Genomic DNA, 21,254 nt, shown 5'->3' on the forward strand with positions numbered 1-21,254 from the left:
AACAATCCATAAACAAAAAATTTTGTGTAAACTAAAAAAAAACATAAGCGGAAGTTGAAGCAAACTCTTTTGCCTCTTATAATTTGTTAAATTTTTGTTCAGAGTATGGGATGCTAACAGGCCTTTACCAGAGGTGTAAGTAACTCTCCTGCTATGACACATTTCTGAACCGCAGACATATGTAAGTACGTACATATGTCGTGTTTATACTTATGTATCTTACGCACTTATGTATGTACGGACAGATATGCATACATATGTGTGCGTGAATCTGCAAGGCATTGTGCGGTGACTCCACCGATCGGAGAGAATCAGTTATAGGGTCCACATGCATATGTGCACTTATGTGAGAGCGTCGCGAACAGATTAATTAATTGCCCTTCATTGCAGACTGTTGCAGAAGTATATTCAGCCCAACCACACCAACAACGCATTTAATCAATGTTCTCCAACGGATTGCCGTGCAATCTGTCGTTTCCGAGCTGTCTCAGTGTTCAAAAAGACGAGATTGGTAATGAAGAGCTCTTGCCATCCAATATGGGGACTAGAGAGCCTGTCATCCTCAACGTCTACGATATGGTGAGTAGTTCTCTGGTACTCCAAGAATATCCAATTTGATTTGGGATTTGGGGTATTTTCAGTACTGGATCAATGAATACACAACGTCAATTGGTCTCGGCGTATTCCATTCCGGTGTAGAAGCATTCGGGACTGAATTCGCCTACGGTGGACATCCATTTCCCTTTACAGGGGTATTTGAAATATCTCCGCGAGATCATGATGAACTGGGGGACCAGTTTCAGTTTCGGCAAAGCATTCAAATAGGCTGCACCGACTTCACGTACGAGGAAGTGCGCCGGATTGTTGAGGAATTGGGCAATCAATTTCGCGGCGATCGTTACCACCTTATGAACAATAATTGCAATCACTTTTCTGGCTCTTTGACACAGGTATGATGTCACCCTTATTAGGTGCTACAATTCCAATATAACTTACGATTTGGTTTCAGATACTCTGCGGCCAAGAAATACCTAGCTGGGTCAATCGTTTAGCGCATTTCAGCTCCTGTGTGCCATTTCTACAAAGGTGTTTGCCCAAGTAAGCGGCTTTCATACCTCATTGTCCATTTGTACTGTACGCCATTGTATTGCTTCTGATTTCAGAGAGTGGCTGACACCGAATGCCTTGCAGCAGAATATAACCACAATCCAAGAGCGCGAAGACTGTGACAACAGTCCTCTTTGAGACATTACCTGATCGAAAATACGAATATCACTTGCGAACACCCCCCCAAGCGATCATACAAAGTTCACTCCCAATTGCAGTCCGAAGACCAACATTGTTAAGTTAAATTGTGCGAAATGACGTGCTACTCAAATTTACATAGGCATATATACATTCATTTCCAAGCCAACAAACGCCCCAAATCCAAACAAGAAAGAAACAAAAACAACTATTATTAATAGAATTAATTAGGCGAGATAGACATATACATATACATACTTACGTACATGCATAGATACATAGATACATATACATGCGAAGTGACTAAATTATTGGATATTGTAATTTGTATTTGTAATACGACTATTCAGAATTAAGATTAATTATTAAGTGGCCGGTTAAATCTAAGTAGCAGGCGAAGTCAGCAGCAACAATAGCAGCAGCAGTGTAATTTATAGAATTTTAAATTAACAACTGAAAGAAACATCGAGAAATCATTATTAGGCACTCGCTAAATTGTACTAACAAGAAAAAACCACAACAGACATACATATGTATATGTGGGTAAATGATATCAAATGTTGCCCAATTTACTGGTTTACGGAGGGGGGAATTTTATTTTTTGAATTCCCCGACCGACCATTGGAACTCGATTATGGAAATAGTTTTCTGTTTAAATTCGTTGTAGCATTATACAGAGCGCTCTCATAAGCAGCCGCATGTCTATCAAAACACCAAAATGATCTGTTATCAATAAATAATATAAATATATGTACTTGACATTCTGATATTTACACATGCATAAATACTATTATTAAACATTTTTAAAGAAAAATATATTTTGATCGAAAACATTTTTTTTGGATTTCATTCAGCTGTTTAGAGCCCAACTACCGATGATCATCAGGTGCACCTTAACTTTGAAATACTGTTCTTTTTTGCGTACCAATGTCAAAATATTTTCACTAAGCTCAGAAATACCATCCCATCCCTATTGGGTTGAATATGTATAAATGTGAAACTTGCTTAAGCTTAAGCTCCGTCCAGCCTCCGCTACGCACAATTTTCACATTATAAAGACTAAAATTTATAAATGCTTGCTAAAGTCGATACTTCGAATTTATTAATTGGGGCAGTGGGCCATTCATTCAAATACTCATAATAACTGTAGTATAATTTATGGTAATGATGGGAAGCTGCCAAAATTCTGCTCTAATCAACTTAGCAAAGTCACTCAAATAAATCCCATAAGATGCCAACAACTTTTGCGTGTAATATTTATGTGTATATTTTTAAAATCCATCTGGACAGGATTGGACAATTGAGAATAAATTAATTTGTTGCTTTAGTACAGTATATGATTAAAATTATGATAAATATATTAGGAATAGCTACGTACAATAGAAAAAAGTTACATCCGATTGGTCCTCGAACTAGTCCTTGTCTGATCAAACGAGACTCGAGACATTATTGTATAAGCCAATAGCTGACAATTCCTCCACATCGATATCGTCCGGTGGCAGGCGGTTCTGCCAGGCAATCGGATGTATGCTGAGGTTGGGCGTCGCAAGTCCTTGGGAATGGGGCGACTGTAGAGGCCTATAGGTGGCTCGATTAATGTATTCTCCGCTCATAGATATATTGGATTGGGGAGAGGTGAGCACTTTTCCCGCATAGAGTTCTTCATTGCGATAGAAATTTCCATTTGGTACGTAGCCAGAGCTGATCCGCCTGTGCTGAGGCTGTGGCTGAGGCGGCGGGGGCTGGGGGCGATGTGGCAGCTCATGGAAGTAGGTATCCTTTGGAATGTGTCTGTCGGGGAGGCCAAATTGGGGAACAATTCTGTGGGGTATGCTGTATGTTGGTGATGGGTTCAGCGAGGCAGCTTCAATGTGCTTGAAATTGTTGTTCAGATGGGACGGCGATCGCGAGGCCATCAAAGTTGCTGGATGTGAGTCCTGCTCCTGTCCCTGCTGTTGATTAGAGTCTATTGTGCTCTGTAGTTGGGCCTCCGTGCCTCTGATCTGGCCCACATTGGGCTTTTTGAGGCATTTGATTTCGCTGTTTCTGATCTCCACTTTGTTTACGGTCTCGCTGCCATTCTGCCTGATCGCCGCGTCTTCGGCATACTCCATAATGGGGTTCGAGTAGAACATGTTCGGTATGGTGGGAAAGCTGTCCTCCAGACAGAGCGGTTGTCTCTTCGTTAGATTTGAGACCCCTCGCTGACTGCTGGAGTGCGGCTGTCCAAGGGCTGCTACTTCGCAGGCCTGTTCTTTGTACAATAACTTATCGCCACAGATTCTGTCTGCACTCTCGTTAACGGCAGCTTCCTCCTTGCTCAGCTCCGCGAAGGAGGCGTCTTTGCTCAATGCCTTGATCACGGAGTTAAGCATGTTCTCTCCTCGGCCGATTCGATGATAATATTTGTGATAGTCGCCTGGGGGTGGGTGACTGCCGGTCGGTGATGCCTGCCAGTCCCAACTGTTGGAGTTCTGGGAGGGATTTGACGTCTCACTGGAGTTGGGATAGCGCCGTAACACGTGCGTGTACTCATCAAAGTTGGGGCTGTTTACACTCTCCTTGTCTTCTTGCAGTCGGGCTGAGTCGGCTCCCGGGGAGGGCGAGGAGAGCTGATGTTTGCTCTCCTGTTCGCTATCTCTTTCCATAATCAACGTGGTTTTCTCCAGTAGAACCCCCAATCGTTCCGACACTTTCAGGAAATCTAGCTTCAACTCGTCGAGCTTCGAATGCTCCAGATGCTCGACTTTTTCCGTCTGTTTGGCCTCCGCCCGGCATCGAGCCAGATCAACAGCTGCATCCTCTCTGGCCGCATCCGAGTCGTCATCTGTGTCACTATCGAGCTCTACTTCGGGTGATTGATGAACAATAGCTTCTACTGCCTGATCCTCCAGGACATCCACACTTCTGGAGTTGGTAAGCCTGCAAGTTTCATAATTTTTCTCTAGCTCGAGCAGTTCCAGGCTTCCACAACGCGAAATTTTCCGCTCGATCCTTGAACTTTTGTTTTGGTTATCGGATGTGGATCGCATGGGCTCACCTCTTCGCAGAAACTCGTTGAGATGCTGCCTCTTGTTCTCGCAGCGCAGCCGATCCTCGATCATTGTTCTCGTTAGCTGCTCTATCTGGTCATTTGTCTTGATGGCCAAGGCTTGGACCTTGTGACCCAAACGCTCCTTAGTCTTATTCACGTACTTTTTCAGGCTCTTGCGGTTGCAGTTGAGTTTGTTCTCAATGTGACGAAAGAAGGGACCACAGTAGCAGGTGTTGCCCACGCTCACGGGCCCCTTGTGTATGTGCCCGGCTAGATCCAGAAAATATTGCTCGCCCGGCTTCAGTGGGTCTTTTGGAAGGGTTTCCAGATTTGGTGAGGAAAATGCTCGCGGATCGGGAAAATAGTGGCAGCCATAGGGCGACCAATTAATGCCCTTATCCACTACATCCCTATCCCTATCCTTGTCGGACCTGCTGCCCGCCTTGTGCTTTTCTTTGCGGTTTCGGATTTTCTTCGGTGTATTCAATATCTCAATTATTTCGCGATAGTTCTTTCTGATAGCAATGTGCATTGGACAATCGCCTTGAGCGTTCTTGATCCCCAAACGAGCATCAGCCTCAAGAAGAATTCTGGTTAACTTTCTTCGGCCCATGGCGCAGGTGATGTGCAAAGCGGTGTCTCCGTTCAGGTTCGTCTTGTTGGGATCGCACAAGGCCGAGAGCAAAATCCGTGTGACCCCGGCATGCCCATAGCGGCAGGCTGTGTGCAAGGGCGTGTCGCCGTACTGTAAAGCCGATGTGAAACATATTACAGCTGGTAAATAATTACAAACGAACCGTCTCGCTTACATTGTTCTGCACATCAGGATCGGCTCCAGACATCAGCAGCTCTCTGGAGCTCTGATTGTGCCCGTTCTGGGCAGCCAAGTGCAGGGCCGACAGACCCTCGTGGTTGACAACCCCCAATTGGGCTTCAATTGTGTTGGCCACCCTTGCCTTGAGCCTGCTCTTCTCTTTGGGCTGAACCTTGGCTGTGGGTGGGGGTGCGCAAATCAGTTTAACACAGCGACTGAAGCCTCGACTGGCCGCCTCATGGAGTGGCGTGTTCCCGAGACTTGACTCCTTGGCCATGCGGTCTGCATTGGTGGACAGGAGAACCTCCAAGCGCCGGTCGTCCGCTGCGACCACTGCCTCATGCAGGGCTGTCCAGTTGCTGAAGTCGGGCTGAAAGGTTCAAGGGTTAAGCGCCACACAACTTGGACGTTGCTGAACTCACCCCAGAAATTGCGTTTGGCAGAGCTTCCTGTTTCTGAATGCGGGTCGATCCATGCTGCATCGTCTTCAGGCAATCAAGACACAACCACTCGAATTAAACTACCTCAGATGGCTGTGGCCATTGACCATTGATCTTGTCGGAGCCAGACATCAAGACTGTCAATTGTGCGATTACATACAAGTGTTTGCTTGTATGTGTCTCATATACGAGTACGTAATGGCGTACACGTAGTAATTACAATTTCAAATCAAAATACTCGTTTGTAAAACCGTTTTAAGAACCCTATCAAACACACAACTTGTTTCAACTCGATCCAAGAAGTTTCTTTCTTGGCACTTGCAAGAACTCGGCGATAGAATTACATATATATCCGGAGCGACTACATTTCACTTAATCCTCAGGTTAAAGCCAACTTGAAACTGCGTCTTGCCCCAAATACGATCCGATCCACTTTAACTTGGATTCTAAACTGCGCGCCCTTGTTTACACACTATTGGTGTCAGCTAGGACGCATGCGCACATGCTTCTGTTGAATCAGATTTCCAATTCCGTTTTTTGCACTATTTTGCCTACGTTATATGGAACGCCCAGGGAGATAATTTGGCTAAGCCAGGCCTAAAAGAAACTACAAGAAGAAAGCCATTCGGGCAAAATTGGCAACAGGTTTATCCAAGAGTGGCCATATGCGCAAATATCGCCTCATTCAGGCTTATCGATAGTTCAATAAGTTCAGGATTTTTGTCAGGGTGACCGTTTACGGAACCGACGGTTTAGTGACGATATATCGGTATATAATGGTATAATTTCATAAATTTTATTTTCAACGCTATATAGAAATGCAATAAAAACAATTATTTAAAATAAGGCAATCAAGTAGAAAATTGATTCATCAATCGTATAAAATTATGTGGGCGTGGCAAAATATTCTATATAGCTGGGAATATTCGACGGAATATCAAAATTGAGGAATATGTATAATAGAACTTGAATTCGTCAGTATATTACGGTATATTTTTAAAATGAGACGGTATATTTTGGTATATTTCTGAGGGTCGGACGGTATATTTTATTGAAAACTGAGCTCACAACAAATTTTTGTTTGTCATCCGCATTGAATTTAATTTTTAAAACATTAAAAAAAGTACAAGCAAATATGGCATTGGCTGAAATTTGTAAGATATCCAATGCTTCGTACATGAAGCCCACTGCCTGGACTTCGGCCGATGCAAATGAAGACTTGAAGACATTTTCGTGCAACTTGGCGAACCCCTACACATTGGCTGCTCCGCCATTCGAGAATGTGAGATCAAAAATTTCTCGCTTACACAGAAGATAATTTATATTTTCTTGTACCTTTGCAGCCTATGCTCAATTTGAATCAAATTCAAGCAAATTCTGGTAAAACCGGCATCAAAATAGATTTCGATCATGGCACCACAACCCTGGGCTTCAAGTACCAAGGAGGCGTAATTTTGGCTGTTGATTCACGCGCCACTGGAGGCCAGTACATTGGCTCGCAGACAATGAAAAAGATTGTGGAAATCAACGACTTTCTGCTGGGAACCTTGGCCGGTGGTGCTGCCGATTGTGTTTACTGGGATCGTGTCCTGTCCAAGGAATGCCGCTTGCACGAGCTGCGCAACAAGGAACGCATCTCGGTAGCCGCAGCCAGCAAGATCATGGCAAACATTGCCCACGAGTACAAAGGAATGGGTCTCAGCATGGGCATGATGCTGGCTGGTTATGATAAGCGTGGTCCCGGCCTTTACTATGTGGACTCTGAAGGTTCCCGCACGCCTGGAAATCTATTCTCCGTCGGCAGTGGCTCTTTGTTCGCTTATGGCGTGCTCGACTCTGGTTACCGCTGGGACTTGCAGGATAAGGAGGCGCAAGATCTGGGCCAGCGTGCCATTTACCATGCCACCTTCAGAGATGCTTACTCTGGTGGAATCATCCGAGTTTACCACATGACCCCAACTGGATGGATCAATGTTTCCAACACAGACTGCATGGAGTTGCACTACAAGTTCAAGAGTGAGAAGTAGGCTCAATAAAGAGAGTTGTGGAACTGTAGGAGAATATAATCATCCAGTCGATCGAAGTTTGTACACTATTGGAAAATAATAATAAAAACAAGTGGGAATAAATGTTCAATAGGCTTTTCATTGAATATTAGATTGGTTTTGTTCTTTTTCGGATCTCTGTTGGGTTATCATCTCTAGAGTCTCCTTGTGTCTCATCTCGGCTCGCTTCTGCTTAAAAGTGCGCTGGGTGTTCCTTCCGTCCACACGATTTCTTCGCAAGACACCACGTTCCATAGCCTGGCGTAGCTCTTGCGCCACATCAATGTCCGTAGGGATGTGAATTTGCCGGATCATGCGATTGCGAACCATAAAATTGTCGAATGGATGTTGCCCGCCATTGCGATCAATGAGAACGGCATTTGAGAGCTCACAGGTCATGTGTCCGTCGGCTATATCGACAACTCCAGCCACAGAAGTCTCATTTCGTAGGTCCATCAGCACAGAGTGTCCTTGCAGCATCACAGGCCAACAGTTGAGAGTGTTGGCAATAAAATACTTTTCTTGTGAACTGAATTTCTGCATTTTTATAGAATTTGCATGAATTTGATTCAAATTATTTACAGGCTGCAAGGGTACAAGGGCTGCTTACTTCTCACCACCGGAGACAATAGAAATAAAATTTTTTGGTTTTAAATCATCTCAAGGATGATCGGATTTTGATCGTAGCACTGTAGCCACATTGATCAGACAGGTCGACAATAGAAATAAAGGCAAATAAAGACAATAACTTTTGTTTTGTTCCGCAATTGCTCTGCTCGCCAGTGTGACCGCGGATTTATCGATAAAATATATCGTCCGACCCTCAGAAATATACCGAAACATACCGCCTCATTTTCAAAATATACCGTAAATATACTGACGAATTCAAGTTATATTTTACATATTCCACGTTTTTGATATTCCGTCGAATATTACTAGCTATATAGAACCACTAACCATACAGTATATAGATGTGCCAGTTCATACAACGAAAGCGTCACACACTGGCTAGCGCGATCAATACCCCAGAGTGACGTCATCATGAGAGAGAGAGAGCGCAGAGAGAACATCTTTGCATGTGTTAGTACACACGCAATATGTTTCGACAAAAATATGTGATTGTATGTTTTTTCAGATTTTTTGAACTCTCTCAGGTCTGGTTCTGTTTTGCCACCAGCATGTTTTAGTGTATGGGTGCACATGCATTCTCACGTACTTTGCGTGTGTGTGTTTAGTATTGCTGGCCGCTAGAACTGAAATTTGAGTTTGGGTCTTTTGATGGACTGACCTACCGCCACAAAATAAATGAAGAACGGGCAGGGGGTGGGGGTATGGTACACTAGGGCGCGGGAAATGAAATAAAAGCTGTTATTTGTTTGATTTATACCACAAAATATAAAATATTACAATAATATAATTACACATTTATTTCCTTATTTTAAACAGGTTTATTATAAATTATAAAAATTATGCAAACGCCGTCGGTTCTCGACTTTTTTGTTTATTATAACTAAAACAATGATGTATCTAAATATACAATATAAGAAAAAATATATATGTATATACTTAAATAAATATGCATAAATATAAATGGAATTGGTTTTACATATATTTCAAATCAATTGTCAATCGCGCGCTTTCCGACGGGAATCTGCAAAGCAAAATTTAGATGCCGGTCGCACCTTGAATACTCTCATGGACAATACCCATAAATTATCTAATTCAATTATAAAATATCTTATGTACATACATATGTACATAAATATTAAAGTTTATTACATTCGTATATTTTATTTTGATATATTTAATCGGCATTTCGAGACAAAGTCTCACAAATTCAATTTAAAAAGAAGCATAGTCCAAAAATGTATAATTTTAACTGCTTTAAATTTTCCGATCCGTACTTTGTACACCGAAATCATCTGCTCAATCAGTTTGTATTGATTTTGATTAGAAAAAATTGTAAATGGTTAACAGATAGGATGATAGGGAATCAAAATGCAAAATCATACGAGAAGAAGCTCAAAATTTTGCGGCAGTAGGATTTTTTATTTCATTTTATAAAATGTATGTAAGTTAACGACAAAGTTGCCAAAAAACCAGCAACCGACACGAGCCGCTCCAGATCGCCAAAACTGCTGGATCAGCGTCTGGACGATATCCGCCAACGGCGAGGGATTCCGAGAAATACCTCGCCACGGCTGAACTGCTGTCGTTGCATCGCTGCAACATTCCGCGGTCGCGAACCCACAGTAAGAATAGGGCCTCAAAATATATTGAAAAGTAGTCTTTAATTATTCGTCAAATAAAGAACACGGACTTCGTCCGCAAGAAAACTCTGTTGGACAGAATTTCGCTGCCGTTGCAAGGGATGTTCTTGTACCGAAAAGTAACGAGGGGAACGTTGTGAGTTGCTGCGGACACCGCAACTCTACAGTTATACCCGATACTTAGTCAGTATGGCTCTCTTCCGGCAGACGCCGCTAATATTAAACGACACGACAAAGAGTGCGTGCGAGAGAGACAGAAAATCAGTCTGAGCGTGACGTCGGGCGCTGCGTAGCCAGTGGAAATTGATTTGTTCCTTTTGGCTATAAAAATTATCTGATCTGGTCCAGATTCAGCAATCTGATAGATATGGTCGTTATCTATGATTCTGCGTTTTTAGTTTTCTCGAATGTGCAATATTGTGGATGCAACAGATTTTCGTTCTTTGTGGGGGCGGAAGGGGGTGGGGTGAAATTCTGAGATATACGTCTTATAGTGAGATCTAACAGAAGTGCGGATACCAAATACCAAAACGGTCAAGGTCCGATATCACAGGAGCATTTGGCATTTGCATTTGGCAAAACCGACCATGAAACCTGTGTGTTAGAGAGAGACAGAGCGAGAAAGAATGAAATTGTTTTCTTGATTCTGGCTATAATAATTATACGATCTGGTTGAGATCTTACATTCTAAAACATATAGTCATCCTCTACGATTCTGCGTTTTTGGTTTTATCGTATCTTTAAAAATGTGGATGCCACAGATTTTCGTCCTTTGTGGGGGCGGAAGTGGGCGGGGCGAAGTTTTGAAATATTTTTGTAGCAGTGACATATCACAGAAGTCTGGATACAAAACATCGTTGCTCTAGCTCTTACAGTCTTTGAGCACTAGGCGCTGAAGGGGACGGACAGACGGACGGAAGGACAGACGGACAGACAGACATGGCTCAATCGACTCGGCTATTGATGCTGATCAAGAACATATATACTTTATGGGGTCGGAAACGATTCCTTCTGAACGTTACACACATCCACTTTTACCACAAATCTAATATACCCAATACTCATTTTGAGTATCGGGTATAAAAACGCAAACATTCATATGTAAGGTTTATTTGTAACTAATAAATGCTCTGCTTGCAGGCAGATAGAGACCGAACGAAAGGGAGAACAAAAAGGGAGATAAGAGAACGTCGCTTCGTTACGTCTCTCACTCATACATACGTCTACATACTCATATGTCTGTCAATACATGCGTGCATTGCTAGAGATGGTCATTCTTCAACACCCTTCCTCAATGCGTGCATGCTTCCATTTAACTCAATTTAAACTTAACAATTTTGTAAATTCGACATGCTTTCTCTTAGGGAGATTCTTGGTCAAGATATCTGCAATCATATCTGTTGTACTAGCATACTTTAACTTAACTTGACCTTCTTCTACAATCTGTCGTACAAAGTGATATCTAATATCAATATGCTTGGTCCTTGAGTGATGCACTGGGTTCCCAGCCAGCTCTTGTGCGCTCAGATTATCGCCATATAAGGTAGTTGAGGTAGCGTCATCTCCACAGCCAATTTCAATGATTAAGCGACGTAAGAATATGGACTCCTTACACGCAGCCGACAGTGCCATGTATTCTGCCTCCGTGCTGCTAAGTGCCACGCTGCGTTGTTTCTCAGATCGCCAAGAAATTGGGCCACCTGCCAAAAAATAAACATAGCCCGTATACGACTTCCGGTTAGTTCGATAGCCGCCCCAATCCGCATCCACACATCCAGTAAGTGGCTGGTGACACCCTTTGTAAAGTAGTTTGAAGTTCATCGTCGCTGCCAAGTACCTCAGAACGTGCTTCACACCAGCCAGATGCTCTGCGTGCGGATCTTTGTTCCTCTGGGCCAACTTTGCAACTGAATGCAAAATGTCCGGTCTGGTTGTGAGTGCCAGCCACATCAGCTCACCAATCATGGATTGATACATGACAGGATCAACCTTTTGACACTGCTCATTAGTACAATCCACCTGGAACCCCGCATCCAACGGAGTAGCCACTGGTCTACATTCGTCCATGTCGTGAGCTTGCAATAGTTCCTTGATGTATTGCGAGTGGCCTATGGTGATAGGCCCAAGCTCACCTTCACGGTGCACCTCCATGCTTAAAAACAGCTCTGGAACACCTTTGTCGATACATTCGAACGCATTTGAAATAGCCGATTTGATACCGAGCATGTCCTCTTTGGACTGACATGCTATAAGTAAATCGTCAACATATACCAAGATTAACGATAAGTTACCTTTCCCTCTCTGCTGGTAGAGGCACGGCTCGTTGTCACAGGAAACAAAACCCAGATTAGTCAGGACGCCATTCAGCTTCGAATTCCATTCCCTTCCTGACTGCTTCAATCCATATATTGCCTTTTTAAGCAGCATAGCCTTCGCTGGATAAGCTCGATCAATGTACCCTTGTGGTTGCTTCATGTACACCGTATCGCTCAGGTCACTGTTGAGGTATGCCGTACATACATCCATTTGGTTGACATATAATTTCAATTCTGCTGCTAGCGCAAGAATAAATCGCAGGCTCTCCAGTCTGCAGACTGGAGAAAATGTTTCCGCATAGTTTATGCCGTACTGCTGGGAGCAACCTTTTGCCCCCAGCCGCGCCTTGAAACGTTCGATTTGACCATCTTTGTCGCGTTTCAGGCTATATACCCACTTGCATCCAACTGCTCGTTGTCCTGCCGGTAAGTCTGCCAACTGCCATGTCTCGTTTGCCATTAATGCCTCATATTCGCGTTGCATCGCTTCGGACCAATGTGATGCATGAATACTGATCAACGCCTCCTCGTAGGATACTGGAATCTTTACGTCGCTGGCAACCAGAGCACCAAGAATGTTGTACTCCTTTCTCGGACGGCCAGGTTTGCCGGTCCGAATCAGCCTTGGTCTGCCAGGTCCAACGCGAGGAGCTGGCTCATCTGACTCAATCTTTTCTGTTGCGCTCTCGTACCCATCAGTACCGCTGCTACTGGGATTCTCCCCGTCAACGCTTGCACCATGGCTGCTGTCTCCACCGCTGCTGTCAATGTCATCAGTATCGCCGCCTGACTGCATGCTAACTTCTGCCTTCGGAAGTTCGAATGTGACTGTATCCTTGTCGTCTTGGATCTCGTCAAAGAGAACATCTCGCCTCTCAATCACTTGATGAGACACAGGGTCATACAGTCGATAGCCCTTAGCCGCTACTGAATATCCAATCATGCGATATTCTTTGCCTTTTGGTTGAATTTTACTCTTCCTTGGACCCTTGTCCAAAGCTACTGCAACGGAGCCAAAAACCTTTAGATGACCAACAAAAGGTTTCTTACCAGTCCACGCTTCCATAGGCGTCATACTGGTCAGCGCCTTGGTCGGTGATCGATTCCGTACATACACAGCTGCGTTGACTGCCTCAGCTCACAAGGATTCGCCTAATCCTGACTGGACCAGCATACATCTTGACATTTCCACCAGAGTGCGGTTTGCCCTCTCAGCAACGCCGTTTTGCTGTGGAGTGTACGCCATTGTCAGCTGCCTCTCAATCCCATTAGTTTTCAGAAATTCATCAAACGATTTGTTGACAAATTCACCGCCATTGTCGCTCCGGATACATTTGAGACTTTTTCCCGTTTGCCGTTCAACCAGGGTTTTGAACTCGACGAACTTCTGGAAGACTTCATCCTTTGTCCGCAGGAAATACACAAATATACGCCTTGATTTGTCATCGATGAAGGTTAGAAAATAATTTGATCCAGCAAGCGACTGTGTGCCAAAGGGCCCGCACACATCTGCATGAACTAGTTCCAATATATCTTGAGCTCTACTGGTGGTTGCAACAGGAAATGGTTGCGCATGAATTTTGCTGACCATCCATGTTTTGCAATTCATATTCGCCGGGAAACCCATATTTTCAATGCCGCGCACCATTCCTTTGCTGATCAAATCTTTCATACTACTGATGTTCAAGTGGCCGTACCGTTTATGCCACAGGGCACCATCAGCCTTAACCGCCGCAAAACAGTTGTTTTGTTTTCCTCGAAACATATACAAGTTTCCAACTCTGTTCGCCTTTACAATGCATTCGCCATTTTGGATAACTCGTGCATATTCTTGTCCAAAAGTGACGAAACATTTATTCTGTACAGCGCTGCTCACCGAGAAATAATTTCCATTCATTTCGGGCACATAGAGAACATTCTTTAACAGCAGCGTGCATATCTCTGTCTTCAGCTCTACTTCCCCTTTTCCTTCAGCTTTTAGGAAACCGGAGTCAGACAGACCAATCATTTCTGTGTGTTTCTCGAACTTTGTGAATAACTGTTTCTCACAACACATGTGGATTGTGGCACCACTATCCAAACACCACATACTCTTTTTCAAATTATCTGCGTCCAACGCATTTAATAGACTGCACTGCTTGTTCTCCACTCTTGCTGCCCTTTCCACATTTTCGCTCTCCTTCTTACACTGAGCCTTCATATGCCCGCGCTCACCACACTTGAAACATATCATTGTATTGTTTCTCTTCTTTAGCGCTCTGTGCGCGGCCGGCTTATGTACTGCGGTATATGCCTTTGCGTATTCCTTTTGATCTTCTGTGTTTCCCTTTCGTTCGCCTTCTTCCTTCAGTTTTACGCATAGAACATCGAAAGTCGGCAGACTGTCGCGCGTCTCTATGGCGACAACGAAGTTTTCGAATTGTTCTGGAAGGCTTGACAACAAAACAATTGAGCGCAGTTCATCATTTAGCTCGATTCCTACTGACCCAAGGCCATCAAGAATATCCACGAACTCATTAATGTAGCTTGGAAGGCTTTGCCTTTGGTCCATGCGCTTGCTTAGCAGTTTCTTGGACAGTTGGACCTTTCGTACAGGTCCACTTGGTTGATGAACACTCTTTAATTTGTTCCATGCTTCGGACGACTTACTGCAATTTTTAATGTATCCCAACTGTGAAGTTTTTACACTCAATGTGATCATGGCCAGCGCCTTTTCATCCTTGGCCTGCCAATTCACACCTTCGGGAACATTTGTTGGTAGCAGGTCACCAGATGCCACACTCCACAATTCAGCGTGCACCAACACAGACCGCATTTGAATACACCAGGAGTCATAATTTCCCTCCTCTAATTTGTCTATTTGATACATCCCGCTCATTGCTGATTATCGTTTAGTCTCTGAGTCACACGGATGTTAATAGTTCGTAACTAAAACGTAACAAAATACGAACCTGGGCCCATAACCTGTTGGACAGAATTTCGCTGCCGTTGCAAGGGAAGTTCTTGTACCGAAAAGTAAAAACGCAACCATTCATATGTAAGGTTTATTTATTAATAAATGCTCTGCTCGCAGGCAGATAGAGACCGAACGAAAGGGAGAACAAAAAGGGAGATAAGAGAACGTCGCCTCGTTACGTCTCTCACTCATACATACGTCAACATACTCATATGTCTGTCAATACATGCGTGCATTGCTAGAGATGGTCATTCTTCAACAAACTCAATACGTTGAATTTATTAATATAAAAATTTTACTTGTATAAGTTTATTATATTTTGCTTATTTTTTATTTTCATTTATATGTATGTACATACATATGTAACAGATTTAATTTTAGGCGGGGAACATGGATGTGACTTAATTACTTAAAAGTCTTGAAATTAAGTCATATCAAGTCGACTCAAAGGTCAGATTAATTTTTGACCCCATTTAATATATAATGGCCTCCTCGTGGTGTTCCCTGGGTACCGATCTTCAATCGGGAGCCAATTTGAGCGGCGAGTTTAAGTACATATGTATGTATGTATTTACGTATATATATGAAGTTACATATATGAACATTCTTAAGGCATATCCTCTATTTATAGAAAGAAATATATACAGTATGTCAAGAAACTCTTTACACACTGAAAAGAAATTAAATTTTTTGACTTTGGATAAGAAAATAATGGCCTTTGGTTCAAATTTATCAAATTTTTTTAATTCATAACCATTCAGGGATTAATTATAAAGTAGTTAGTGAAAAAAAAATAACAAAACTATAAATAGGTAACTTAAAAAATAACAAAAACAATGATTACTCATTTTTGACACTGTCAAGAAAGTCTTTACACAAAATATTTTCATTTTTTAAATTCAAAATTCTTCGTAATTATTTAATATATTTAACTTATTTTAATATTTGGTATGTCCACCCTTAGCATTGACTACATGCTGGAGCCGTTTTTTCATCGAATTTATCATTTTTTGTAGGTCATACTAAAGGGAATCTTTTGCCACTCTTCCAATATGAATTCTTTGAGCTGATTGCGGTTTTTGGGCTGTCTTTTTCCCACTTTCTTCTTCAAATAGGCCCACAAATTTTCAATGGGGTTAAGATCGGGACTCTGGGGTGGTGTATCAATAACTTTTCCACAGTTGTAAAGCAGCCAAGCTCTCACATTGGACTCTTTATGTTTGGGATCATTGTCTTGATAAAACTTAAATTTGGCCCTATTGTCCGTAATGAGACCAAATTTCTCCGCACTGCTTTTTAAATTTGTTTTTAAAATTTTGAGGTACTGTTTGGCATCCATTGTGTTCTCAATAAATTCAATATTTCCCACTCCTCGGCTAGAGATTTTGTTTCGTCGCAAAATATGACGTCATCCCAATACTCTGCCGGCTTACTGATCATGTTAACAGCGAAAGTGAAGCGCTTTTCCACATTGACCGACGAAAGCAGCGGTTTTTTTCGTGCCACTCTGGAAGAGTATTTATGGCGTAGAATAACCTGGCGTACTGTTTCGTGTGAAACAACCAAGTCAAGTTCTTCGTCAAGTTCCTTGGCCAGAGTCCTGACCGATATTTGCGGATTCTGATTAATTTTCCTCATGATTATGCGGTCTGCCCGTTTGTCTATCTTCCTTTTACGGCCACCTCCAGATTTGGTTTCCAGTCTCCCTTCGTTCTTCGCGCGACTTAGGACATTGTAAATTGTTTTCCTTGATACTGAAAACATGTCTACCATGTCTGCAACAGATTTGCCCAACTGGTGATTATAGTAAATCAACTGGACAACGTCAAAGCTTAATCTTTTGCCAGGCATTTTATAGTTTTGTTATTTTTTTTTCACTAACTACTTTATAATTAATCCCTGAATGGTTATGAATTAAAAAAATTTGATAAATTTGAACCAAAGGCCATTATTTTCTTATCCAAAGTCAAAAAATTTAATTTATTTTCAGTGTGTAAAGAGTTTCTTGACATACTGTATATGTATTTATGCAAATTTATTTATGTATATATATATTTTTTCTTATATTGTATATTTAGATACATCATTGTTTTAGTTATAATAAACAAAAAAGTCGAGAACCGACGGCGTTTGCATAATTTTTATAATTTATAATAAACCTGTTTAAAATAAGGAAATAAATGTGTAATTATATTATTGTAATATTTTATATTTTGTGGTATAAATCAAACAAATAACAGCTTTTATTTCATTTCCCGCGCCCTAGTGTACCATACCCCCACCCCCTGCCCGTTCTTCATTTATTTTGTGGCGGTAGGTCAGTCCATCAAAAGACCCAAACTCAAATTTCAGTTCTAGCGGCCAGCAATACTAAACACACACACGCAAAGTACGTGAGAATGCATGTGCACCCATACACTAAAACATGCTGGTGGCAAAACAGAACCAGACCTGAGAGAGTTCAAAAAATCTGAAAAAACATACAATCACATATTTTTGTCGAAACATATTGCGTGTGTACTAACACATGCAAAGATGTTCTCTCTGCGCTCTCTCTCTCTCATGATGACGTCACTCTGGGGTATTGATCGCGCAAGCCAGTGTGTGACGCTTTCGTTGTATGAACTGGCACATCTATATACTGTATGGTTAGTGGTTCTATATAGCTAGTAATATTCGACGGAATATCAAAAACGTCGAATATGTAAAATATAACTTGAATTCGTCAGTATATTTACGGTATATTTTGAAAATGAGGCGGTATGTTTCGGTATATTTCTGAGGGTCGGACGATATATTTTATCGATAAATCCGCGGTCACACTGGCGAGCAGAGCAATTGCGGAACAAAACAAAGTTTATTGTCTTTATTTGCCTTTATTTCTATTGTCGACCTGTCTGATCAATGTGGCTACAGTGCTACGATCAAAATCCGATCATCCTTGAGATGATTTAAAACCAAAAAATTTTATTTCTATTGTCTCCGGTGGTGAGAAGTAAGCAGAGAAATTTCTTATTTCCAACGAAGATAATTTAAGTTTGCTTGTGTACCCTTGCAGCCTGTAAATAATTTGAATCAAATTCATGCAAATTCTATAAAAATGCAGAAATTCAGTTCACAAGAAAAGTATTTAATTGCCAACACTCTCAACTGTTGGCCTGTGATGCTGCAAGGACACTCTGTGCTGATGGACCTACGAAATGAGACTTCTGTGGCTGGAGTAATCGATATAGCCGACGGACACATGACCTGTGAGCTCTCAAATGCTTGCAAATGTTTTGCAAAACATCGATGCATCGCTCAACATCGGTACCAGCAAAAACACCGGAAAACATCGGTAAACATCGGCAAAAAAAATTCGATGCTCGATGCATCGATGGGTTTTTACATCACTAGCTGACCGGCCACGGCCAGCGATCGCCCGCGTCGTTTGAACTTAAAGGAAAAAAAAACATAATCGGCACTCCAAACACCGTTCCACATTAAATGTTATTTTGTTCTGTGTGTTGTCCTTTATTCAGTATTTAGTATTAGCTTAAACCGTTTAACGTAAAATCTTGGCCATTGAGAAAAATATGTAAAACACCAACACCTTTCACGAACCTAAATCTGCGATCAGCTGCTCAGTTCCAGAACATTAGCCCTTAGTGGGTGACGCGGGGGTCCCATCAGTCCACCGTATTTGGTCGAGCGATTTGTGGAAAAATATCGTTTATTGTTTATGTCCCGGGGACCCTTAACAAGAGCTCTTGGTAGGTTAAGTCTCCGTTGGGGCCCGAGTTAAATTAACTCCCGTAAAACTGAATCCACTCATCTACACATATTCCATTACGTATGGGTGAGGGTATCCCTGTTGGTTGAACGAAATTTCAGCAGTTATTTCCGGGTTTGCCTTTGTTACGAACGTTTTGGTGTTTCTTTTTGGTTAGTGATAATTTTGAGTATAGCTATTTATTAATGAGAAAGATGAAATTGTCAATTTATGATTATTAAAGCTTGGATATATACTGAAGCATGATGCCGTAAATTTAAAATAGAGGGAGGACGCGTGGCCATGGATTAGGCCAGCCGTTACCGTTCCAGCAGAGGGTGGCCAAAATGAACGTTGTGTTTGGTCACAGGTAGGGCGGGCGCGCGAAGTGATAACACCCAAGCTTCACCCACTTGATAGCCGTCTGTTTATGATTTTCTTTGTCTTTAGGTTGTTGTTAGTTTTGATGTCCCGAGAAGTAGTATGTCTCCATCTTTGTCTACATTTGGTGGGCAAGGGGAACTACCCAGCCCTGGGGTCGACAGCTAGCCGGCATTGCCCCCTGGGAAACAAGCCAAGTGTAACAAATGGCGCCCAATTTATTTCCGAATTCGCATGCATCTGGACTGACGCAGGTTCGGGTGGTATTACAACAAATGTCACTCGGGCTGGTAAAGGCAGATGCGGGAAATGAAAAAAAAATAAATTTTGTGGAGAAGACGACAGCTCGCGAAGTGCAGTCTAGCTGTCCCGGCGGAAGTCGCTGCTGCAGGCTTAAGGTGAGCGTAAAGCTGGTCCTTAATGGCGCGGGGTGATTGATGCTAGGGATGGATAGACGGAGGCAGTTAACGGAAATATAAAATATGTGATAGGGACTTACGAATTACAGTTGAACATTTTGTCGCTATTCGATGTCGCAAGTGAATGTAAGTCACTGCCGTTCAAAAAAAAAAAATTGACAGGGAGTTTGCGACGGACACATTGCCTGGTGGACTGTGATATCGAATAAATCTGTGATGGAATGTGATATTGGAATAAGTTAGAGTAAGTCATGTAGGTAAATGTTCATTGTAGTTTAGCACCTGCTTGTTTAAAACAAAGCCGCTTTCGTGTTTTTGAACCTGTTGTCTGTCTGCCCAGAGGTGGTGAGGAGTAGGTGGCCCGGGAGTCGTAAAAACAACCCGCGATGCATCTGTTGTCATGGAAGATCGGTATGATGGATGACAGGAACAAATCACAAGCAAAGTGAGCTCATGCACCGTGAGGCTTCTCGTTTATCGGCCATCGCTTAGAGCGATGACTAGAGTAGATGACAGGCCACACAAAGGTGGTGTTCGTAATTGTAGGATATCCGTAGGGCGACTGTCAAGTGGAGCGCAGAAACTGGAGCGGTTACTGGTCCCGGCTAGTCACGTGTCCCCCTCTTAATGAATCTAGTAAGAAGAAGAAGAACTGTTAGGAATTTTTGTTGTTAGGTTTTGTGTTGTGTTGAATGTGTTTGAAGTTTGAGTGTCTTAGGTGTCGATCGAATATACATGTATGTTGTTATTTATTTATTTATTCAAATATTTAATTGCATATATCTCGTTAACGGCGCTAGTTGGCGCAATATTTATATCGGTATTTATTTATTTATTTATCGGAGTATTTATTGGTCCGAAGCGCGGTGTTATTTATTCTTACTAGTTATTTCTTTGGGTATTTATTTCTTTATTTATATATATTATCTTAGTTTAGGAGTTTCCCTTTTTATACCCGATACTCAAAATGAGTATTGTGGTATATTAGATTTGTGGTAAAAGTGGATGTGTGTAACGTCCAGAAGGAATCTTTTCCGACCCCATAAAGTATATATATTCTTGATCAGCATCAATAGCCGAGTCGGTTGAGCCCTGTCTGTCTGTCCGTCCGTCCGTCTGTTCATCTGTCCGTCCCCTTCAGCGCCTAGTGCTCAAAGACTATAAGAGCTAGAGCAACGATGTTTTGGATCCAGACTTCTGTGATATGTCACTGCTACAAAAATATTTCAAAACTTCGCCCCGCCCACTTCCGCCCCCACAAAGGACGAAAATCTGTGGCATCCACAATTTTAAAGATATGAGAAAACCAAAAACGTAGAATTGTAGAGAATGACCATATCTTTAAGACTGCGGAATCTGAATTGGATCGTATTATTATTATAGCCAGCATCAAGAAAACAATTTCATTTTTTCTCGCCCTGTCTCTCTCTAACACACACGTAGCATAGGCGGCTTTGCTTAGAGTAAAACATTACAAAAGCTAGAGCAACCAAATTTGGTATCCACACTCCTAATATATCGGACCGAGACGAGTTTGTTTCAAAATTTCGCCACACCCCCTTCCGCCCCCGCAAAGGACGAAAA

The 21,254-nt window shown here is 42.2% G+C and overlaps 4 protein-coding genes and 1 long non-coding RNA gene across 5 annotated transcripts; 3 read left to right on the forward strand and 2 right to left on the reverse strand.

The window, feature by feature from the left end:
* LOC108159961 (deubiquitinase DESI2) lies at positions 1 to 2,061 on the forward strand. The gene is made up of 5 exons (XM_017293632.2): positions 1 to 135; positions 391 to 579; positions 642 to 950; positions 1,010 to 1,098; positions 1,164 to 2,061. The coding sequence occupies exons 2-5, from the start codon at positions 442 to 444 to the stop codon at positions 1,243 to 1,245; spliced, it is 618 nt and encodes a 205-aa protein (XP_017149121.2). The 5' UTR covers positions 1 to 135; positions 391 to 441; the 3' UTR covers positions 1,246 to 2,061.
* Positions 2,062 to 2,318: 257 nt separating this feature from the next.
* Positions 2,319 to 6,173, reverse strand: LOC117192898. The gene is made up of 3 exons (XM_033397640.1): positions 5,516 to 6,173; positions 5,089 to 5,463; positions 2,319 to 5,024 (listed from the first exon to the last, which is right to left on the reverse strand). Exons 1-3 carry the CDS (start codon positions 5,573 to 5,575, stop codon positions 2,673 to 2,675), a joined length of 2,787 nt encoding a protein of 928 aa, XP_033253531.1. The 5' UTR covers positions 5,576 to 6,173; the 3' UTR covers positions 2,319 to 2,672.
* A 457-nt stretch (positions 6,174 to 6,630) lies between these two features.
* On the forward strand, positions 6,631 to 7,594 carry LOC117193417 (proteasome subunit beta type-5-like). Its single transcript, XM_033398170.1, has 2 exons — positions 6,631 to 6,815; positions 6,877 to 7,594. Exons 1-2 carry the CDS (start codon positions 6,669 to 6,671, stop codon positions 7,558 to 7,560), a joined length of 831 nt encoding a protein of 276 aa, XP_033254061.1. The 5' UTR covers positions 6,631 to 6,668; the 3' UTR covers positions 7,561 to 7,594.
* A 64-nt stretch (positions 7,595 to 7,658) lies between these two features.
* LOC117193418 (U7 snRNA-associated Sm-like protein LSm10) lies at positions 7,659 to 8,321 on the reverse strand. Its single transcript, XM_033398171.1, has one exon. The coding sequence runs from the start codon at positions 8,119 to 8,121 to the stop codon at positions 7,678 to 7,680; it is 444 nt and encodes a 147-aa protein (XP_033254062.1). The 5' UTR covers positions 8,122 to 8,321; the 3' UTR covers positions 7,659 to 7,677.
* Positions 8,322 to 17,921: 9,600 nt separating this feature from the next.
* LOC117193665 lies at positions 17,922 to 18,316 on the forward strand. The gene is made up of 2 exons (XR_004474651.1): positions 17,922 to 18,114; positions 18,178 to 18,316. It is a non-coding gene; the product is annotated as an uncharacterized LOC117193665 (long non-coding RNA).
* Positions 18,317 to 21,254: the final 2,938 nt, after the last annotated feature.

This window comes from Drosophila miranda, assembly GCF_003369915.1.
Source record: "Drosophila miranda strain MSH22 chromosome Y unlocalized genomic scaffold, D.miranda_PacBio2.1 Contig_Y2_pilon, whole genome shotgun sequence".
Classification (NCBI taxonomy): domain Eukaryota; kingdom Metazoa; phylum Arthropoda; class Insecta; order Diptera; family Drosophilidae; genus Drosophila; species Drosophila miranda.

Coding starts and splice junctions, on each gene's coding strand:
- LOC117193417 (XM_033398170.1), top strand. CDS start 6,669: ATGGCATTGGCTGAAATTTGTAAGATATCCAATGCTTCGTACATGAAG. Junction 6,816..6,876: donor CTGCTCCGCCATTCGAGAAT/GTGAGATCAAAA, acceptor GTACCTTTGCAG/CCTATGCTCAATTTGAATCA.
- LOC117193418 (XM_033398171.1), bottom strand. CDS start 8,121: ATGCAGAAATTCAGTTCACAAGAAAAGTATTTTATTGCCAACACTCTC.
- LOC117192898 (XM_033397640.1), bottom strand. CDS start 5,575: ATGCAGCATGGATCGACCCGCATTCAGAAACAGGAAGCTCTGCCAAAC. Junction 5,464..5,515: donor TGCCAAACGCAATTTCTGGG/GTGAGTTCAGCA, acceptor TGAACCTTTCAG/CCCGACTTCAGCAACTGGAC. Junction 5,025..5,088: donor ATCCTGATGTGCAGAACAAT/GTAAGCGAGACG, acceptor TCGGCTTTACAG/TACGGCGACACGCCCTTGCA.
- LOC108159961 (XM_017293632.2), top strand. CDS start 442: ATGTTCTCCAACGGATTGCCGTGCAATCTGTCGTTTCCGAGCTGTCTC. Junction 580..641: donor TCCTCAACGTCTACGATATG/GTGAGTAGTTCT, acceptor GGGTATTTTCAG/TACTGGATCAATGAATACAC. Junction 951..1,009: donor TTTCTGGCTCTTTGACACAG/GTATGATGTCAC, acceptor ATTTGGTTTCAG/ATACTCTGCGGCCAAGAAAT.